The 22,935-nt window shown below is 32.0% G+C and overlaps 1 protein-coding gene across 4 annotated transcripts; it reads right to left on the bottom strand.

Moving 5' to 3' along the window:
• Window positions 1-273: 273 nt before the first annotated feature.
• LOC130828289 (uncharacterized) lies at window positions 274-5,769 on the bottom strand. Of its 4 annotated transcripts, none has more exons than XM_057694186.1 (4): window positions 5,356-5,743; window positions 3,352-5,222; window positions 3,155-3,248; window positions 1,158-1,288 (listed from the first exon to the last, which is right to left on the bottom strand). In XM_057694186.1, exons 2-3 carry the CDS (start codon window positions 4,930-4,932, stop codon window positions 3,195-3,197), a joined length of 1,635 nt encoding a protein of 544 aa, XP_057550169.1. In that variant the 5' UTR covers window positions 4,933-5,222; window positions 5,356-5,743; the 3' UTR covers window positions 1,158-1,288; window positions 3,155-3,194. The 4 variants fall into 4 exon arrangements, with proteins under 4 accessions (XP_057550167.1, XP_057550168.1, XP_057550169.1 ...); XM_057694187.1 differs by lacking the exon at window positions 1,158-1,288 and adding an exon at window positions 1,321-1,729; XM_057694184.1 differs by lacking the exon at window positions 3,155-3,248 and having other exon boundaries at window positions 274-1,288; window positions 5,356-5,769.
• Window positions 5,770-22,935: the final 17,166 nt, after the last annotated feature.

Below are 22,935 nucleotides of genomic sequence, written 5' to 3'. Positions count from 1 at the left end.
ATTAATATTAATAATCCTTACATTAAGACGAATCAAATAAAATCTCACTTGATTATATTTTAACTTATAAATTAAAATAAAATACAACTTAAGAGTAAACTGTAATTAATGTCAAAAAATCAAATGAAACAAAGTCACTGAAACGGAGAGAGTATACACTTTTAGTTATGTGAAGCTTCACTTGACGTTTGCTACGAAAGGTCAATCGAAAGCATCCTCTTGTTTAGTGTAATCACTAACAATGGCAAGATTCCGTACATATGAGAACTCATGTTTTCCAATCAGGTCGAAAATCGGCTAACAATAGTATTAACAATCAATAATAAGATTTACAGAGAACCGAGCTCGCATCAAACGTCGCAGGATCGACCACACAAACTCATCGAAAGTGCAACGCAAACGACTATCGCTGACGAAAGCTATATCCTGATCACAACTTCCAGATAAAAATTATGACAAGAAATATCGGCCAAGTCTCCTTCCACAAGATACATGTCAGTGCATTGACAAGAACCCTACACTACACCTCAAGTAAGTACAAATACTCATTGAAGAACACACAGTAAAAAGAAGCACATAACAAACATACAATTTGAGAATGAGATAAAGAATAATAAATAGATACATAACACGGGTCTACGAAGAAAAAGGCTACGGCAAAAAAACAAAGCTATCGGGAAACATGGCAGCTTCAACTTGATGAATTCACAACACATAATAGAACACGACAATGGAGAAGCGTTTTTTGAGTCAACAATGTTGCCCTTGAGCCTCTCTCGTTCTCTCGAAACGAGAAAATTTCATCACCTATAAAAGTTTCGGTGGCAGATAGGTGGGATTTTTACCTTCACCTCGACCAGGAGTCCTAATTGATATAGAGATTTCGTTGCACAAGTTATTCCGCTTCCTCACTCAAGTTTAGTCCAATATCTCCGTTTTTTGGTGCCGTTGGTTTGCGGTTTTTCTTGCTTTTAGCCTTCCTAGCTTTCATTCGACGTTTCTTCTCATTGGCGTCAACCCATGTGTAGTCTAATGGTATACTAAAAGGATCAACATCGTCTCTACACCGATGGCTTTGGCTTTGGCTTTCACCGTCACTTGATTGTGCGCCACGACTTCCTTTCATCCATGAAATCCAAGAGGTGGACCCCTCGGAGTCTTTTGACTTTGAGTCTTGAAAATGAGCTGGACTTGAAAGAGGTGTCGAAAACTCTTCTACTGCCTGAAGCTCCTCGAATTTAGTGAATGTGACGACTACTCTAATAGTTGGAACAAGTGGGATGGCAACCTGCGCAGAGAACATTCGAAAACCAGGTCTTATTTAGATCAAATGAGTATGACAGCAAAAACCCATTGAAATACAAATGTTTTTTCAAACAAGGTTGCTACTTTGAAAGAGCATATCATATAATAGTTCTCAAGCAAGTGATTATATTTTACATCACTAAAAAAGATTATCAAACAAAATATAATTTGACAGGTACTTCGGAAAATCCCCAAGGTCCCACCTCCTGGGACAAATATCTCTAAATCTCTAGCAGATGATCATTAACAAAAGGAACCATCATCATCATCATCATCATCATCATCATCGTACTTGGTGTATTCCGTCCATAGAAAATTATGATCAGGGTCTGGGAAGGTAAGGAAGGCGGCAACCCATACCCATAAAGGAGGATGCGGCCTAAGAGTCCCCCAGCTCTAAATTGTTCCTTGGAATGATAGGTCCCTGCAACGAAAAGAAGTGAGTGAAACTGAATCCACCGGCTTACATATTACTATACAAGCTCATTAACAAAAGGGACTAAATAGGATTGTTTGATGTTTTGCAGGATCATGGGTTGGAGACAGTGTTCGATTAATACTTGCTCATTTCTCAGTTCGGTTTAACCATAAAAATCCCTATCTGACCTTAGGTTTTTAGATTCCCCAACTTAGGGTTTCGACATCTCAACCCCATCACCACCACTTACTCTAGAGTAGCTCCCACCTACCACCATATCACCTTATGTGGCTAACCAACAGGTGACTGTTCACCAACTCACCGACCAAAAGCCCACATCATCACCGATTCATTGCCATCTCAACAACTTTAACCAATGCCTCCTCCATGGTTGTCAACCATGATAAAATTTAAAATCACAATACTAGATTAAAAAGTTAACAGAAAGGGGGCATGCCATTCTTAAAATGCTCAAAGTTGACTTGATGGTTGAATAAATATCAGAATCTAGAACTTCAAAAAAAATCCAACCAGAAAATCACTTCACGGAAGCAACCATAGAGATGGTGCAGTGAGGCGAAGAGATTGTTAAGAAGCAAAGTGGTGGGAGGTTAAAGGGAGTCACCAAGGTTGTTATGAGGGAGCAATGGTGGCTGTTGGTTGGGGACTGACAAGTAGATGTCGATTAGACATCAACAAAAAAAAGCGCTTTAAAATATTAGGATTTTACAATTCTTTCCTTTTGATTCTACTTTGGGATCCTTTCTTTTCATGTCCTGTCCTTATTATGAATCAAACACCCCTTACCATGGAAAGGGAAAAAGGAGCTTGTATGGATGAACTTAAGTCAGTGGCAATTCATGAGACGAGATTACGTGGAGCCCAAGAGAACAACAAACAACAAACTACTGCGGTTCACCACATCAATAATACTTCTCAGCAAGTGTCACTGTTTCAAATACCAGTAAATCCTAATTACAAAATAAAAATGTTTCAGTAACTTCAAACCTGATCTAAATAAGTAATTACACCACAAATCGGCACACAACTCCAAATCTGAGGCTACTTCTATGATCAAAAATCTGCACAAGCATACTAGACACCAGAAGCCTTACAATGACAGCACATTACTATAGGAATCATCCCCTCCAAACTGCTGCATATGAATCCAAATTTGATAGCGATATAGTGCAAAATCATAGATGCAATTGCGATTGCGTTAATGGTCGGGAAACGACGTTGTGGCCCTTGTGCGGTCAATGAGAATACTTTGCGGTTAACATGGCCTATATCGCGGTTGTGGTAACATCAAAACCTTTACAACACGGTGATGCAGTCAAGATTTTTCACTGTGCTTAATACTCTAAGGTACAATCGGTCAACAATCAAACAATCAAACTACAGCAAAAAATGTGAAAACACCACCATTACCTGATTCAACTAATGCCCCACCCCTAAAACAATGGATCCTTCACTCTAGGGATAACCACACTCCAACTAGTATGTATAAGTAAACAACACGCACCTGTGATATACAACATATAAAAGGAAAGTATATTCCTATAAAAAAACAGTTATTATAAGCGCAGACATATTTGGAAAGACGGATTCTGAGGATGAGAAAATACCTTAACAGGGAATGTCCCCAAAGGTAGCTTAGTAGTTAAAAGCTCTCGAAGTCTCCTAACAGCCTTAACCTTATCCGCTAATATATCTAGCAGCGGCAAAAGCTCTTCGGTTTTCAACGGAAAATCTGGTGTCAACCACAAAACAGGTCTCAAACCCTTCTTATATTCACTCTCATGCTTAGACTCACCGGTAGTCCCTTTCTTCTTTTTCTTTTTACTGCTTTTATCTTTTCCCTTCTTGTCATCACCCACATCATCTTTTTGAGAGTCGGCGCATTTTTGGTTGGCCCCGTCAGGAGCAAGCTTTGAGAACTTCTTCAATGTCTTTCCATCGTCAGCATCTTCGGTTAAATTTTTGGAGCTCTTTTTGTTCCAAGCAAACCAACTTTTTTTCTCTTTAGTATTAGTATTACTATTTGACTCCCCGTTTTCAAAAGCCACCCCCGGTCGGCTTTCATGGCAGTCATTATCGCCGTGATCATCATCATCAACAAGCCCCTCTGAATTTTCCATACGAAGAGCAGAATCTAACTGCTTTCGTTCTTCAGCAGTTAATATCTCGTCAAAATCATCATGCTCAACCCCATTAGCAAGCTTATCTTCATCATCTACAGCAAAGAGCTCCTCATCAGTCATAGCACCCGGAACTCTTCTAGATTTCACACTCACCATAACATGAAGCATGTCATACACTTTAGCCTTCCAGTTTCCAATCATTTCGGTTCTCTCCTGTCGTCTCCAATTCAAATGAGGTACAAGCTCGGCCTGTGTGACATCAATGCCTGGTCTGTATGTGTTAGTTTGAGACATCAAAGCTACCTCATGGGCAACTTCTGATTCTGTGGGCTGAGCACCCGCCCCTTCCAACGCATTTGTGATTTCTTTCTCTTTGTGAGCAAGAACAATTAACGAGCCTGTCGGTAACGACACCTTACCATCTTCTGAAGAATACCCATCTCCAAGAAATAAAAATGTTTGGTCAGACCGTTGAATGCGAAACCCATCAAACCCCGCAAGAGTCATGTCAGCACGAAGGTTAGACCCACGTTTCCAAATGCGGTAAGTATCTGATGGAGCGATTCGTCCAATAAAAGGAATAACAGAACTCTCAAAATTGAAAGATATTTCCATGTAAAAATCACGAATCCTAGATGCCGAAGCAACAATTCTCGGAAGCCTACGACACCATTTAGCCCAAGCAAGAGGCTGATAATGCTTAGCAATTATCATAGCAATCTGCTCCTCTCTAGTACAAACAGCTTCCTGAAGAGCATTCCATCCATTATCATTCTGCAAACTCCAATCCGCACCAGCAGCCATCAAAATTTCTGCAGAAATCGGATCCCTCAAACGAACAGCAAGATGCAACGGAGTCTCCCTCCCTGGGACATCACGTCGATCAATGGTAGTTGAAAACTCATCAGCCTGAATCTCAGCAGCAAGAGATTCAGCCTCAGTAGTGACTTCTCCAGCCTTAGCTAGTTTAGGAAGGGATGCAATAATACGCTTTAGACCCGCGTAATCTCGACGAAGAACAGCTAAATGAGCAGGGCTATGAGCATATTTAGACAAATCTTCCATTGATTCTCACTTCACACTTCTATCCTCTCTTCTTATGCTCACTAATAACCTAAATCATCAATTCCTCCATACCCTAACAGCAATCACTAGATAGATTAATACCCTCTAAGATCCAAAACTATGTATCCGTTCCACCCAACTATAGATTTCCAAGAAATTCAAGATTTTACAAAACCCCCAAAACTCAACTAACAATCAAATCTGAACTAATCCACAAAACCCAAAACCAATATCCTCAAACTAACCAACTTATCATCAGATTCAACAGTTCAAACAACACAAATCTGCAACTGGGCACAAAACAAAAATTGCAAATCAAACAAAATACAAAACACAGTTCAGTAACCCAAAAACAAGATTCACAAAAAGCAAACAAGAAATTCAAGACTTGAACCAAAACCCATCAAAGATAAGAGAAAGTACCTTAGAAAAAAAGAGTTAGACTGAGATGGGCATCAAGCAAATTCAAGCAATCTTCATGAAAGAACAAACCTTTCTCTCTCAGAAAACATATATAGACATTATGGATCTATACCCACTTTCTTTTTCCCCTCTATGCTGTGAAAGATAGAGAGAGAGAGAAAGATAGAAAGAGAAAAATGAATATAATTTTATATTTTTGCTTTTGTAGTCCTAAACCTAAAAGGGTTGAAGGGGTTAGAAAAGTTTAGTGAATAGTGAATCACAATCACGTTAACTGCAAAAGAAAACAGAGAAGACCCATTAATGCTGACAGCACGGCAAGGTGATGAGTTATAAGTTTATAACCCCAATCCACTCGTCTTCCCTCTTCAACACCTTCGTTACTCTTTTACTCTTCTTCCTGTTTGACGTTAGTGTTCCTTTTATCATTGTACTATTCTATGTCCTCTCATTTTAAAAATTCCAAATCAATGCGGTAAGGAAGTGATTTGCAAATCATCATAAAAGGATAAAAATAATAATATAAAATAAATAAAACACAAAAAAATAGATTGAAACATTAAAATTTTTACACTATCAAGTTCTACCACATAAAAGTAATTTATTAACCATACAAATAATGTTATTTATTAAGATGCTCTCCTCTCTTTTTAGTTACTTTCTTACTCCCTCCTTCATCCATTGATTTTGGTTTTGTTATATTTTCTTTTTTGTTATGTCATCTTCTTCTTAGTTAGTACTTTCTCTGTTCTAAAATATTTATCGGCAATTCTTATATGAGACCGTCTCACTATGAGACGAGTACATACAAATAGCTTATTAGTAAAAACAACATTAAAAATGATGAAATTTAAATTGTATAAAGCAGTAGTTTTTCTTTTAAAATTTAGGTTGACCCAATTGAGGTCGTCTCACAATTAGACGGTCTCAATAAAGAATTAGTGAATATTTGTCATATTATGGTTATAGACACTAATTAATGTTAGAATTTATTTTTTATGTATTGCGGCTATTGTATACTTCCTCTGTTCAGAAATACTTTTTATATTATTGGTTTTCATATTATTCATCGTTCAAGCTTATTTTATAAATTGCGGCTAATTTGTAACAAAAAATATAGTCAAGTGGGATCTTGTTTGAATCATTTAATCACATACTTTCATAATATTAACTTTTAATAATTTTTAGATGTTTATAACTCAAAATATAAATAATCAAAATAACATATTAGATTGCGTAAAAAGTCAAATATAACAAGTATAATGAAACGGAGGAAGTATATGTAACATTTGGGAAATTAATATTTTAAAACGAGTAAGTTTAAGAGAATTATCAGTGCGAGAATGATCTTAAATACACATGACATAAAATATTCTCAATTTAATTTCTTCCTTCTTTTCCTTTTCTTTTATTTTGATTAAAATACCCAAAATTTTCCCCGGCCCTCTCTCTCACGACATTGAACCCAAGCATCAACCTAATCACAGTCCTCATTCTTGAAGCTTTCTTTCGAACCTCAACAATGGCGACACTTCTCTGATTTTTCCTTGATTCTCTTCTCCTTCCCTTGATTTTTCAAAGGTAATCTAACCATTCTTCACCCTCTTCGATTCCTATAGGCTGCGACACACAACATGCACTTCTTCCTCCAGAAATTTCAAAATTTAGGGCATAAACCCTTTCTTCTTTGCACATTAGGGCAAAGCAAGCCTTAATCATCTTTTACATTTGGTTTTCGCAAGAGACACCGCAAAATCTTCCTTACTTGCTTTCGTTTCATAGAATGAATCAATGGATTCCCTTTTTATTGATGGCGTAAAATCAAGGTTCGAATCCTCTTAATTCTTATGAGTTATTGTTTTGATTCGTTCTCCTCCTTATTCATTATGATTTCTTTTTCTTCTTTTCAAGAATCAAGCCATGGCCGTCTAAATGATCTGATAACTCGTGCAACAAATTGGTGGTGATTCTTCTTTCCCCCGCCTTCTTTAATTTGGGTGCTGCTGTCAAGAAAGAGCTCAACACAGTCCCGACCTCAACACTTTGATGATTAATTGAGGTAATAGCTTAGCTAGTCAACCCTACATAATTACCTAGATTTCTTTATACATATATCCCTTACTTTCTTTAGTATGTTATTAGTTTGCTTATTCTTCCAAGAATTTCGATCAAAGGGCAAGTATTAAGCCAAGATTTGTATTATGCTGGTTTTAGTTATCTTTGGTCAAATTAAGTTTTCTTTTTTTTAGCAAGTAGTTTTATTGGAATATGGGATGCTTGTGGTTTGAATGGTTACTTTTATGTTTGATGACCTTATATAGAGAAATAATGGATGTTGAATTAAGTTGGTGGATCTTGATGATTAGTATGAAAAGTATGAACTTAGAAATTAAGAAATTGGTGAAAAGTGGTTATTATTTGTTAGGATTATGGATGATTTAAAGGTCTTGAAAGAATTAGGAGGTACCTTGGAAAATCATTGATTGTGGGATAGAATACTTGTTGTATATGTTGATTAGATGGTTTGATATTTTTGATGAGATTAGTAGATTCTTTCAGATATTCTTGATTTTGGGTTTAAATACACATATTGTGTTTAATTGGAATACAAAGGAAATTGTGGAGACGTATAATCTTTACAAGAATATAAGCTAGACTAAAGCAAGGTTATTTATTTTGATGATATTGAGGGTTGGAGTTAGGACTTGCACATTCTCTGAAATGAGAAATATTAGAATAGAAGATGGAACTAAGATGCATTCTTAGGACGAGATGCAATGAGCTATATGAACCTAGTTGTAGTATCGTATGCTTTGTTGTGATGCTATATTTGTTATGCTTCAGGAGGTGACATTATCGAGGAGCCCTTCTAGTGATCGCGGAGTACCAGACTTAACTTCTTGAAGCACTTTTTTTGGTGAGTAATAGCCGTCCCTTAAAGGGTCTGGTCAGACTACATTCTTGAAAATAAACTTTTTACTAAAGCTCTTTTGAATTGGAAATTGTTGAGACAAATGTAGTTGTGAATGTTTATGCTGATATTATGATATGGTCAATGGATCGGGCTTGCGAGCTTGTCATTGACGGAATTGAGGAACATTGTTCCCTACTCCCTGTTTTTAAAGCGAATTGTCATTCAGATATTGACTAGCTTCACCCGAGAGCAATATAGCCTTAGAGCTATGGGTCACCTCTCAAACTAGACTCCCTGTGCGCACGTAGATCTAGGACATTGATGTTGCTTTTAAACCTATGATTTGAATTATTGTGTTTTGTTGTTTTGGATTGTTACTTCTTATTCAGTTTAATCTGACCTTCTGTTGTCTCCAACTTTTAGTTTGTCTACAGATCGGATCCAGTCGGGATTAATGGATTAGCGAAGGTGATTAGAGGTTCCAAGGATGTATATTAAGTTGAGCACGTAGAAATTTGTAGTTTTGCATTAGGATTTTGGATAAATGTAAATTTGATTTGGTTGTGTTGGTTATATCAAACTTGTAGAGAATTGTATGATCATCCAGTGTTTTAGTTAGATGTTTGTTTAGAGATGTAGCTGAGTTAATTACGTTGAAAAGTTGGTGTCCCCTTTGCTCAAGTTTTGAACGTGTGATTTCGGTTTCTTGGGAAATGAACCCAGTGATGACCCTGTTTACTCAGCCAACAGTAAGTCGGATTGTTACAGTATATATGAAAAAATATATCTAAGTATCATCTTGTTTGAATCTCTAATTTCATATTCATGATAGTTGAGGTGTTTGGTTGTTCGTTGTTGGTTATTGGCTTTTTTAGTTGGCTTGTTTGACTAGTTGAATGTTTTTGTAAGCTTTTTAAGTTAGATGAAAAAAGTCAGTTGTGTTATGGAGATGTTTGATAAATCCAATTATATATTGGTTGTTGACTGTTTAGCTTTTTATTTTGGCTTAAAAGTCATTTACCAAAAATTTTTTGTCTGTTTGACCAAATAATAAGCCAAAAATCAAAAGTCAACCAAAAAACCAATGTCAAAGCTAATATCCAAACACTCTCATTAACTTTTTATGTTAGTTATGCATAATTCAATATATAAATGATTAAAATAACGCATTAGATTGCGTAAAAGTCAAATGTAACAAATATGATGAACAGAAGAGGAAGTACTTACTACCCCAACATGAATATTCAATAGTTTTGGTCTAGAAAACTTCTCAAGTTTTGTAAGATTCTACCATATTATAATTTATATAGGATTTACATTTATATTTCTATGAGCAGGATATATTGGGTAGGATGATGATGATTTACATTTATTTTCAAAAAAAAATAGAAGAATTGATTATGATATGGAAATGCAATGAAAATAGTTCAAATGCTAATTTTGGTCTTGTTTCAATCAACATAAATATTACTTTCTAAAGTATTGGGTTTGATTCTCATCTAGCATTTTCTTTTTCTCAACTAACTTATAATCCCAAAAAAATAATTCTAGAAATAAAGTTATTTAAAATTGACCTGATTAACTAAATCAAATATAATTCAACTCGACTTGACCTTAAACGACTCATATATAAAAATTAAATCAAATTATCAATCAATCTAACCCTATATATTACACCTAAAATGTTTTTAGATATCCAATGTTGAATGTAGACCTTTAAATTTATGAGTAAACAAGTTTCCCTAAATTTGATTATAAAATGACAAGTATGGCGATTAGCAAGTTATGCCCACTATAGCGATTAATTATGCCTACTATAGCAATATCATTAGTAGGTTGTGCTTGTGCTACATCTAAGTATCTAACTATATAGGCCATTAATTAGCTAGTACTCCTTTTTTTCTCGTTTACTTTTCACAATTTTTATTTTAAGACTCAATATCTTTAAATGCACATTATAAAAATTATAAAAAATATATAATAAAAAAATATATATTAAAACGAATTTAACAAGATCTGAAATGAAAGCCTCAAAGAAGTTCAACAATAAAAAACAAAATGAAAATCAAGTGCAAAAATGAAATCTTGAATACCTCCCCCTCAAATGTAGTTTTATTAGATTGAAATTCAACAATTACAATGTAATAAACCTCATCTTATCTTGAAAACAATCTCTCAAGATCACAAAATGCTAGAACAATGATGAACACTCTCAAGTTTCAATCAAAGTAATAGCTCTCTTTCAAAGTGTGTTTGTGGTGCCCTTTGCTCTATGAATGATACTCACTTTTATAGAGGAATGTGAGTATCATTCTTAGAGTCACACTTCAATGCACCATAAAGCAAAATTCACACTCTATAATTAACATACATTAATCTTAGCAATGAACACCCTCTTAATGCATATTAAACATCAATAATAAACCTAGCAATAACCATAGAAATAATGCCCACCATTATTCCTAGATTAATTGCCCCACAATACACCATTTCAATGCCTTAAACCGGGCATTAAACAGTCCAAAATAGCATCCTAGGCAAAGTGCTCGTTCAAGGCACTAAAGTGCTCCAACAAGCACTTTCATCAGAAAGCTTCTGTTGGCTGATTTCACATGTGCTCAAACGAGCACATATAATGCTCGAATGAGCACCCTCCTCTGGTGCGTTCTGACTTACTTTTTCATGTTGCCTTGAGCGAGCAGCCTTCATGCCATGCCTTGCCTAGTTCAAGGCATGGTTCCACCCTTTAGTGAAGCCTGCCTCACATTAAGCACCTCATCGATCGTTCCAAACCTTAAACCATTCACATTCGACACATCCTTATCGTTCCTCTCCAAAATACAAGCTAAGGTATGTTCGATTAAGTGATCAAATTCATCATTATTAAGTGTTTTGGCACTTGTATTAACAAGATCTAATATGGATATATTTTATCTTCTATATATGTCTCAGAAACATTTATTAAATTTATATGTCTCTCCTTATATTGGAATATGTTTTAGATGGGAAAAATATTAGAAAATGGAGGGAGTACCATATAATTGAAATCTAATTTTATCGTGTATTAGTTATAATAAACTTAAATAATAATTATCTCACCGTTTAATTAAAACATTTTGAATACATATATAGATCAAGTAAGGATTCATGTGATATGGTTATTAAATTTTAGTGAAAAAAATCTCCTCAAATTTTGCAACATTCTATTATTATCATCATTCTACCCTGTATATCCTGCTCATAGAAAAACTAAGGCCAGGGTCTGGGGAGGGAAAGACGGCAGCAACTCATACCCATAAAGGAAAGTGCGGCCAAAGGAGTCCCTCGACTCAAGGAAGATATTAAGACGTAATCACACGTGAAAGATAACTTAAAGGCCTATAAAAATGAGAAGAACCACTACAAAAAGAACACAAAGAACTAATAGAAAGGAAACGATAAAAGCAAGAGGTTAAGAACACTAAAAGGTAAACTAAGAGGACATCAGTAATCTAAGACATGGATATGGCGTCTCCAACTGCTCCTATCCCTAGTCATGACCGCAGAGAGGTTTAACTCATGCAAGTTAACTCTTATTTGCTCATCCCAAGTTATCCTGGGTCTTCCTCGACTCCTCTTACCCTCTACTATAATGCTTTCTACCCTCCTCACAGAGACGTCGAAAGTCTTTCACTGCACATGACCAAACCACCTCAGTCTATTTTCGCGCATTTTTCCAGATCTAGGGGCTACCCGCCTACCCCTAGTTTGTCCCTAAACACTTGGTTCTTAATTCGATCCATCAATATGTGCTCACACATCCACCTCAGCATACGCATTTCTGTAACTTCCATCTTATGTTCGAAAATTTTCTTTACAGGCCAACATTCGATCTCATATAGCAATGTAGGTTTGATTGCCGCCCGGTAGAATTTTCCTTTTATCTTGCTTGAGAATTTCCTATCACATAGCACTGCGGTGGTTGCTCGCCACTCGAGTCAACCCGCATGTATACGATGATTTACATCCCCGTCAATCTCCCCATCCCTTTGAATGATCGATCCCAAATACTTGTACTTGGTTGTACTCTTAACAACTGTTTCCTCTATGGACACCTCTGGTTTACCTACCGATTGTGTCCCACTAAAGTCACTGCGCAAAAACTCGGTCTTCGTACGGCTAATGCGCAATCCTTTACCTTCTAAAGCTTCCCTCCACTCATCCAATTTGTTACTAACCTCCTCTCTAGTTTCTGCTACCAGCACTATGTTATCCGCAAATATCATGCACTACGGTACCGTCTCCCAAATAGATTCTATCATATAATATAATAAATATTTTTTTTTAAAAAGTAAAAGAATCGATTGTGATACGAAATTGAATGAAATTAATCAACAGTTAGATCAGTCATTAGTAAAATATAATATGAATTTGGATTTGGATTAGTTTTATAAACCTACGGAGAGTTAAAGCAAATAATTGTAAGTCGAATGGGAAAATAAGAACGAAGAATGACAGGTACCATAAAAGTGTCTTTAAAAAATGAAAGATAATTAATTAAAGGATATTTTTTTAATAAGAACAAAGACATTAGATATTATGTCTTTGCTTTTATTTGCTAATAGATCTATAATTAATTAACTAATTCATCTTATATTTCATAGAACTAATCAAGTTCTTCAATTAAGAAGTAAATAATTTATCTCATTTTAATATCTTAAGTCATTATATAGTAAACTTTATATCCATCTTAATATATATTCATATTTTCAAAAATCTTAATATAATAATAATAATAATAATAATAATAATAATAATAATAATAATTAATAACATTATAAAATGTTTGGAAAAATCTTGTGACAAATACATGTACTCCCAAAATCATGAATAGTTACTTGTTACTTGTTACTTGTTAGATACTATAGATGTGTAATCGTGGTCATGAAAATAGTGGTGTAAACAATTTTTTTAATTTTATTTTCATCTACAAATTTATTCACTTTTTCATCTTAATCACTTATTTATTTTCTCTATTAATATAATTAGTTTTCCTTATTTTTCAATTTAGTGGACATTTTCACTAAATTTCATCCATATTATAACATTTACATTATGAGAAAGACAAAGAGAGTACTAATCGATGGCACAATTATATATCATAAAGAATTATGATATAAACGAACCACGTGAAATCCAAGATGCAAAAACTTGGGAAGTATTCTAAAACCCCCACAAAGATTGAAAGAACATTTCTATTAGCCCATTCTTTAATTGATTATTTTAACATCGTAGATGATCATTTTAAGTTTATCCGAATATGTAAGAAGCATTTACCTGAGTTTAGTGAGACGAATATTCTCTTGCATTCAAGTGATTAGTGAATGCTCACATTAATGTTAGTTTAACCTTTTTCGTAAATGCTTTCAAGTGTCAATTGAAAAACTTGGTTTACCAGATTTCGTTATGATTGATTAAACATGGTCGACTATGAATTAAGTTTGTATTGCAGATTACTTTATTTATTTGATATTGTTTTATGATCAAGTTTTATAATTCTTGATTGGTTGAACTCAGTTAACTATTTATTCCATTATTAATTGGTTAGAGTTTGTCGCCATAATCTATTTTATTTTAATTTCAATGCTGGATTTTAAAAGTTTGACAAGAAACAATCAATGTAATAATAATAATTAGACAATCTAAATGTACAATTGATATTGACCATTATCATTCTGATATAAGCCTTGCATTTTGGGATGGGCATAGATCGGATCTTGGTCGGGTTCAGCTAGATCCATATTCAAATTCTAATTTTGGGCCCAGATTTATAGGGTCTAAAATATATGGACCCGGATTCAGACCCTTAGGGTTTGGCAGGTTTAGGGTCAAGATCTGGGCCCAAAACAATTTTATTTTATTTTTTCCTGAATTTTTTTTTAAAATATATTATACAATTTTCGACCATTCGTATAAAATTATTTAAACATTTTCGACTAACAAGGACTTTTTATACTTTATACCCATTGAGCAAATAAATATAAGAAATTTTCCAACATTTAAGTTCTTATAATGAAATATTTATCAAGCTTTTTAATTTTTAAAGTATATGTACAGCAACCACATTTTAAATTACATGAACCGACAAAGTGCAACATCAGGTAATATTTAGAAATATAACAAATTCCAAATCAAACAATTAAATACACATAATAGCTAACATATAATTTTTTTAAAAAAATGTAAATGGGTCGAATCTAGGTCTCAAATGTATGGACCCGGGCTCGAACCTAGACCCTAAGGTCATGAACCCAAATCCGACCCGGATCTAAAGGGTCCAAAAATAGGTGGATTCAGATCTTTAAATTAGGATTGGATCAAATTTAAACCCTTAAGGTCCAAAACCCATGTCCAGCCCTACTTGCATCCTCTTCATCAAATATTGTATTGCGTTTGCAATGTAATATCTTATTACAAATTCTTGTAAAAGACGGTCTCTTTGAGACCATCTCCAATTGAGCCGGTCTATTATATACTCCCTTCAATTCTTTTCAATTGTCACATTTTCTTATTTGGACAATTCACTTCAATTTTGTCCCATTTCTATTTTAGAATATAATTTTTAAATTGTCCTTATACTATTCATGTAATTACCAAAACACCCTTATTTTTTTTACTAAACTACACTATTTAACCCCCAATACCCACTACATCATATATAGGTTTACTATTTAAGGTGGTCTCTCCACTTTCTTAATATTCGTGCCCAACCCAAATAGGACAATTGAAAAGAATTGAAGGGAGTGTTTTTAAAAATATTGTAAGTAGGCATTAAGAATAATGTAAGTAGACATTTAAGATATTAAAAGTAGGTATTAAGAATACAATAAGTAAGCATTAAAAATACGATAAGTAATCAATTAATCTTTAATGAGTTGGATTTAAAATATGTCTCCCAAATAGACGCTATCTCAAAAACTAACTAATATCTTATATGTCCATACTAATAAAATGCATATATAAATAGTCTTGAACTCTTATGTGCCTACCGATTTGAAGGCACATGGACACTTAATAGTGTCGGGTCTAGGGGAAAATTATTTTATGATATGGTTTAATAACTGTACTATTAAGGATGAAAGCTAAACAACAATCAAAATTAGCACATAATAATATGTCCATAATAATCTTGAAAATACAAATTTATCTTAATTTTTCATGAGACACGACTTCAGTTCGGAGTTGGATTATGAAATCAAACTCCAACTTGATTTTTTTTTTCTGAGATTTAAATCGGATAAGAGTCGGATTAAGGTCGAATTTTAAGTGAACAACCATCCCTATTTGAAACTCTTCCAACTTGCTACTCCTTCATTCAAATATCACTTTATCCATTAAAAAAAAAGTAGTCTTTTTAATTAATCATCATACTCAATATATCCCACTCATATGAGTTATGATCAGGGTTTTGGGGGAATTGGAAGACAATAAATCATACCTTTATTAGAAAAAATAAAAATATACGGCCAGTAAAGCCCTTAACTCGAAAAAGACCTGCAAATACTTTTTATAATTTAATATAACTTGGAAAATAAAATATTACTTTTTTGAAATAATAATATTACAGTTGCTCTTGTAAGAAACTATCCATCGGTTAGACGACCTCATAACAAGGGTTTTATATTCTCATAATTTATATTATTCGGACTGAATTCTTAATCATATGATGAATTTAAATCGATTTGATATTTTGGATTGTTTTTTTTATAACACAAATTAAATTTTCAACTCACCATGAGACTGTCTCATTTAAGAATTTGTGTTACATTTTAATTGACAAACACCAAAATAATTACAACAAGTCTTGTATAAACTGTCTCACTGTAACATGGGTCCATACAAATAACACATTAGAAAAAATATAAAAAATAATGAAATTTAAATTCATATTTGCACACAAAGCAATTTTTTTATATATTTTAAATTGACCCAATTAAAATCGTTTCATAGTGAAACGGTTTCAATAAAGCATTAGTGAAATAGTTATGGGTTGCGCAATATTGGACCACAAAACGAGGATACGGCTCCGTTTTTAGGACCATTTCGTAAAAATAGAATTTGGGGGCCCGTTCATACAGTGAAACGAGTTTTTCAATATTTGGGCCGTAAATAATTACTGGGCTGGATTTGTGGCAAAGAGAGTTAAGAGGCTAAATTACGGATAGGTACAAAAACCAAAATACAAACATAAATTGTTATGGTTTCTCCGAAAGATGCACCTTATACATGAATTAAATAATCTAATTAGTATAAATTATGATAATATATATTTCTTATTTTAAGGCCGTCTCAAAAAAAAAAGGTCAAACAGATCAAACCTTTTGATTATTGAGTTTTATAAGACGGACGCACCTCATATATGGGTTAAATAGCTCATTTCATATGTATTATAAGAATATAGATAATAATATAGGGTTCTTATTTGTAGTCTTCTCACTGATAGACGATCTTTCATAAAAATAGCTCTTAGTAATAAGGTTGGACCTTACCCTAGCCATGTTTAGCTCATTACATATGCCTAATTTGGGATTATTATGTCCAGTTTGGTTACTCCAAATTGCAGTTCTCAAGTATTATTGAGCTAACATGTTATCCTATTAAATAGCATTTGTGAACCCTAATATTCTTTATAGGTATTTTATTATTTTACATGTTTTAGTAAATACCATTTTTAATCTCTAGTATAAATTATCAAGTTAAAAGAAATTCTACATTATAGCATTTAGTTTTTAAGAAACGCAAGTGAAAGAATTTCTTAAAAAAAGGTTCCACAGTATAATATCATACTATTTAACTTAACGAAACAGTAATATTAAAGCGTCAAAAAAAACGTTATTTAGAACGTTAATTGGTATTAAATGACATTAATGCCCTTTTTGAATCTACAAACTTTATATGTTCTTCTTTGCTCTCTGTTCATCCTGTTGCTTGGCTCCATCATGGAGTTGAGCCTCCTCATTTGCACCAAAATATAAGTTCAAATGTGATTCTTCTTGATGAAGATTTGGATGTTAGGATAATTGATTTTTGACTTACTAAATTTGTTGTAGTGTATGAACATACTACTTTGTATCAGGAGGTAATTAATTATTGTTTATTGTTTAATGTGATTGCTAATTGTATATTTGTAAGTAATAGTTAAAGGACAAATGAATTAATTTTCTAACAAAAGTAACTAGCTTTCTCATTTTAGGAAAAAAGATATTTTTGATATTTAATGACTTACTTTGCCTCCAATAAGAAAAGGCCACGTCAACACCAAGTTGGCTCTGATATCTGCCTAAAGAAAAAAGGTGTCCGTCAACTGTACTAATTAACAATCTAAACCAAGGCTAAAGATGACTTTCATACCAGTTAGGACTTCCTGAGCTCCCAAATGATCCACCACTATAAATACACTGACATATCTCATTTATAAGGTAGGTTGCGTTTATTTACACAATTGAAACGCGACTATTTACTCTCAATCATTTGGAGAATAGCAAATAGTCTTTGATTAAGAACACAAAGGTCCTATGTCATAAACAAACCTTAATTACTCAATGAATATCAATGCCGCTGTACACTTGGTGATGAGTGTGTTAGATACAATTCCTCGTATATTTACTGGCTTAATCGTCGGAGGTGGTCCTCAAAGGCAATCCTCCAAGCCAGCTGACGTTTGTTACTTGTGCAGTTATTTGAAAATAGTCTTACCAAAAAATAGTTAAATAACAAAGACCAACCCCAAAAGTCCACAACCAACAAATTTACTAATTTCTTCCTAAAACCCTAATGCAAACCAAACTTTTTAGTAAACTTAATTATGTCAAATTCTTAACAACAACAAAAATGATATCAAAATAATACTTAAATTTGTAAAATTTCTTTCAAATCAACTATCAATACAATTATAATGGAAAAACCATTGAAAAAACATAAATACTAATGTGGGACAATATGGATTTATAATAATAAATTACTTGAATTTATGGCAATATAAAATTTATTATTTTTTTTAATGTGGAAGCAAGAGCCAAAATGGTAAAAAAAAAAAAAAAAAAAGAAAAAAGAATAGTACTAGCAAGTAGTAAGAAATGATGTTTGTAGAGATGATAAGCATAGTTTGTATGTGGGTGCACGGACAAAAGCTGTTTCCAAAGGGTATGCATGCGCTCACATTAAGAGGCTACTTGCTACATCATTGCTCTTTCGTCCTTTTAAAATTGCAAAAAATATTAAAAAAAAATAAATTATATGGATAAAATTAAAATAGTGTTAAAATGTATATAGATGAAATAAAAAAAACAATGAGTCATTATACAAAAATAAAAATAATACAAAACAAAAAATTCAATACAAAATGTAAAATGATGCTAAATGAGAGAGACAAGAGAGTATTTGTTATTTTAAATTTAGATTTTCTCCTTTGACGAAGCAGTAAGCATAAAAAGGATTAGCGTTAAAATCAAGAGACTAATGAGAAGGATTAGCGTTAAGGACCACTTCCTTAATCGAGATTAAATAATTAATTAGAATTAGTGTACCTAAACTCTCCCGTAAATGGTAAACTCTGTTTGTGCCAAAGATGGCAATTTCATTTTAATCAACAAAATGTGTCGTGTTTGCCAAAATTATGCACAAATTCTCATTCTGTTATTATTATAATTAATATTTTTCATTATTAATCTACGGTTTGACATTTGACACGTGTTTTCTTATCAGCTTGTGGGGGCCTAAACCTCGTAATATGCCTTAGTCTCACTGTCTCCGACACTTAGTACAATTGGCCACGTGCGTTCATTAATGTGGGCTCATAATACACGTGTCTTTTAGCTAATTGGGTAACAATAAGTCTCGTGAGACAATCTTTTTCAGAGACGGCTCCCAAAACTTAGCTCAAGTCACAAAAATACCTACTATGCATATGCATTTTATAAAAACATCTACTATGATTTTTATTAGGTTTTAAAAACATCTCCTATGATTTTTATTAGTTATATTAAATTAGTTTTAGTAAATATTTTTGCACGTAGAAGTATGTATTTTCAATAGTTGATGTATGCATTTTAAATTAGTTCAAGTATTTTTGCATACTGAAGTGGACATATAAACATTTACTATACATGAGATAAATTCTTATACCATATAACATAAACACCTACAACACATAATATATATAACTACAACAAATAACTTAAAGATCTACAACACATAATAATAATAATACCTACAACACATAACAAAAACACATATATCAAATAACCTCAACACCTACAGCCCATAATCTAAACCCTTACAACAAATAACCTAAACACCTACAAAAAATAAACACCTATTTCACATACTGTGAACCCCTACTACTGTGAACCCCTACTTAACGTATTCTAAATGGCTACTAAATACATCCTAAAATCCTATTAAGTATGCAATTACACCACAATTTCTTATTTTTTATTTTTAAAAAATATAGGCCTATTATCTATCACAACTATAAGTAATTGGGTAATCATATCATAATTTTTGCTTTATGAAGTAGGATTACAAGGCTCTTATATATCTTAATTTTAAGGTGCAAACTCAAAAAGATACCATATATAAGTAATAATTTCTAATTTTTGCCATTTTTGTGGAGTTCAATTTCATTTAAACTTATTTTCTTTACTTTACTTTATAATTTAAGAAAGTGTTATATTTTATTAAAGTATGGTAGGAAATTAAATGGGAAAATTTTGCTAAAAATTGAAAAAATTATCGCGGATGAATTAAATAGAAGTATTATACAATGAAAACTATAACTCATTACTTTACCATAATTTAAACTTACTAATAAAATTGTCGTTTAAATTGTTAGTTTGTTTGGCCACCTTAAATTATTAACTTATTTACCCACTGTTAAGTCAATTGGACGTTTTATAAACATTAGTTAATTATGATTGTATATTAGAAAATAGTCATTCACAAAAGCAAAAGCTAAGAAAAAGTTATCATTAAAAATTATTTGAGCATGTACAAGTAATGTCTACATATCACTCTATTTTATACTTCTGATTCTGATAAATACATTTTTATTTTGGGATATATGTTTTGTTAATAATTTTTAATTTGGTAATGGGCTAACGTTTCTAATTTATTTTCCTCATTTCACGCAACTAATTTATTATCTCTCTTTATCTCATTTACAATTATAATGTTTACATATTTATTTTTGTACATTCTCCTATTTTCAGACTATAATCTTAAAGTTTGAAAAAAAACGTAGCTAGTGTTATACCTCCTTCGTTTTTTTAATTGCACCCAGTAAACACTTTTTTACGCAGTCTAATGCATTTGTCGGATTGCTTATATCTAGAATTATACTCATTTAAAAATTATAAAAATTTGATAACCGGCTGCAATATATAAAGTATTATCAAATGATGAATAGTATAAAAAATGATTTGGGTGCAACTAAAAAAACGGAAGGAAGTAGGTACTAGCACTCTCTTAATCGACGTTCTTAGATATTTATACGTTTGATTGATACTTTTATAAATGAAGTTAGTACTAATTATTGTACTAAAATACCTTAAATTTTTACTTGATGAATCAAAACCCTATAACATTATCTTTTTGGTTTAGTACTTCACGAATCTTATTTATCTTATTAGTTTTTGGAATGTGCAAACTTTTCCTTTTCTTTTCTTTTCTTTATTTAAGATAACAAAAATCAATGTACTTGGCAAGATGAAAATCTAGGTATTTCTTTCGAGAATTTGCATAAATTCACAACAATTGAAAACCCATGAAACATGTTAAAATTTGCTTCTTTCGTTTTATATTGTTGGTTACGTTTAAAATATTTCATACATAAGGAGAAATTTCATGATGATATTTCATGAACATAAGAGGTAAATGTTGGATTATTAATCATAGGTAATTTTTTTATAAATGAAAAAAAATTATTATATTATATAAATTAATATTAATAATAGTTTTCAATAAAAAAATAATATTACTAAAATATTTCATATTTTATATTATTGTTCACAGGGTAGACTGAAAAAAGAAGATGAATAAATGAGAATCAAACTAAAAATCTTACCTAAAAAATAATATTTATTTAATTGAGACAAAACTCAATTCTCTATAATTTTTTTATTTAATGACTTTTTGGCTTCGTTTAAACGAAAAAATATAATAAAGTAAATGAATAGTGAATTTTTTGAAACCATATTTTCTGTAATGGATCAAGTTGAATAAGGTATATCTGTAGCTAGAACTCTTTTGGTTTTTATCTTCTCTTATATGCTTGAGTGATCAGTTGATGAGTGACTGACAACTATAATACTTTAACAGTCTATTTGGTAATTTATACTTGATAATGGAAAATTAGTGTAATTTAGTAGAAATATGTCTTGACAAATTTAATGATCATGTTTATTTCCTTCAACAATTTCATTTGTTCACAAAATCATTTTATAGCATCACCATTTGAATATGTGGTATTAGATGGGAGTGTAAAATTGTAAAAAAAAACTTTTTTATGATCAAACTTTCATTACCATGGAAATGACATGATTTATATTATGAAAATTTACACTGTAAGTCATTTTCATTATCACCAACTAGTACCGTTGACCAAATGTACCTTAAGGTGTGCAATTTATCTCCATATATGATGTGATTTCTACCAACCTACAAAAGCTTTTGTAATGGCTTAAGTCGTGGGAGACGAGACTTTTAGGATGTTAGTGTCGTTTTGTGTCATGATTTAGATGTTGATGGGTCCAAAATTTTATTAGACTCCTTCTTAAGTTTAGGGTTTGGGAACTAATTTTTTTTGAGACTCAATAGATTTGAGTCCGGATCTTATAAAAATAAATAGTTTTAGGGTTTGGGTTCAAGTTTTCAAATTCAGACTTTTTTTTTGACCCTATTAGAATGTATGTCTTATACCTACTATAGAACCGATCCATTATAAACCACTCAAAATCAATTAAAATTTGTTCTAAACCTATTTAATATTTATTTGGATTCAATTTAAATTTTTATACAACCTATAAATCCATTTTAACACTAATAAATGTTTTAAAATGTATAAAAGTTAAAGTATAAATAATTCAATTAAAACCCTAGGGTTTAAGTCATTTTTGACCTTAAGAGTCTGAATTCAAGTGCACACAAAATTAATGAGTTTGAATCAAATCTAGTTAGACTCGATCCAAACATAACACATAACCATCCCTATAACACTAGTATAAAAATGGTGCAATGCATGAATTTATTAATATAAAATATATAGAAATATAACCTTCAACATAATGCAAATTTATATATTATCATAATTCAATTTATCGAATAATGACTTTTTTAATGCAAAAACTAATACTAATATTTTAAAAATATATTTATCGAATAAATCACTTTTTCATTTAATTAAATATATTAAATTTTAGATTAGGTATATAGAATGCAATAATAAATTATATAAATACTTTACCTAATTTAACTTCAATTTTAAATTAAGTAAATATTATCATGTAATACTTTATCCTCCACTAAAATAATTACATTTGTCAAGACTCCTCAAAAAAGACATTTGTAATTTTTAATATTTTATTAGTATGTACGTATCATGATTGTTTAAGAAAGTTATAAGAAAGTAA

The sequence above is a fragment of the Amaranthus tricolor genome, chromosome 12 (assembly GCF_026212465.1).
Source record: "Amaranthus tricolor cultivar Red isolate AtriRed21 chromosome 12, ASM2621246v1, whole genome shotgun sequence".
NCBI classification, from domain to species: domain Eukaryota; kingdom Viridiplantae; phylum Streptophyta; class Magnoliopsida; order Caryophyllales; family Amaranthaceae; genus Amaranthus; species Amaranthus tricolor.
The sequence above is the reverse complement of the archived record's forward strand: the minus strand, read 5'-3'. Positions and strand labels throughout refer to the sequence as shown.

Coding starts and splice junctions, on each gene's coding strand:
- LOC130828289 (XM_057694184.1), bottom strand. CDS start 4,932: ATGGAAGATTTGTCTAAATATGCTCATAGCCCTGCTCATTTAGCTGTT. Junction 1,289..3,351: donor TGGGGACATTCCCTGTTAAG/GTATTTTCTCAT, acceptor TTCTCTGCGCAG/GTTGCCATCCCACTTGTTCC.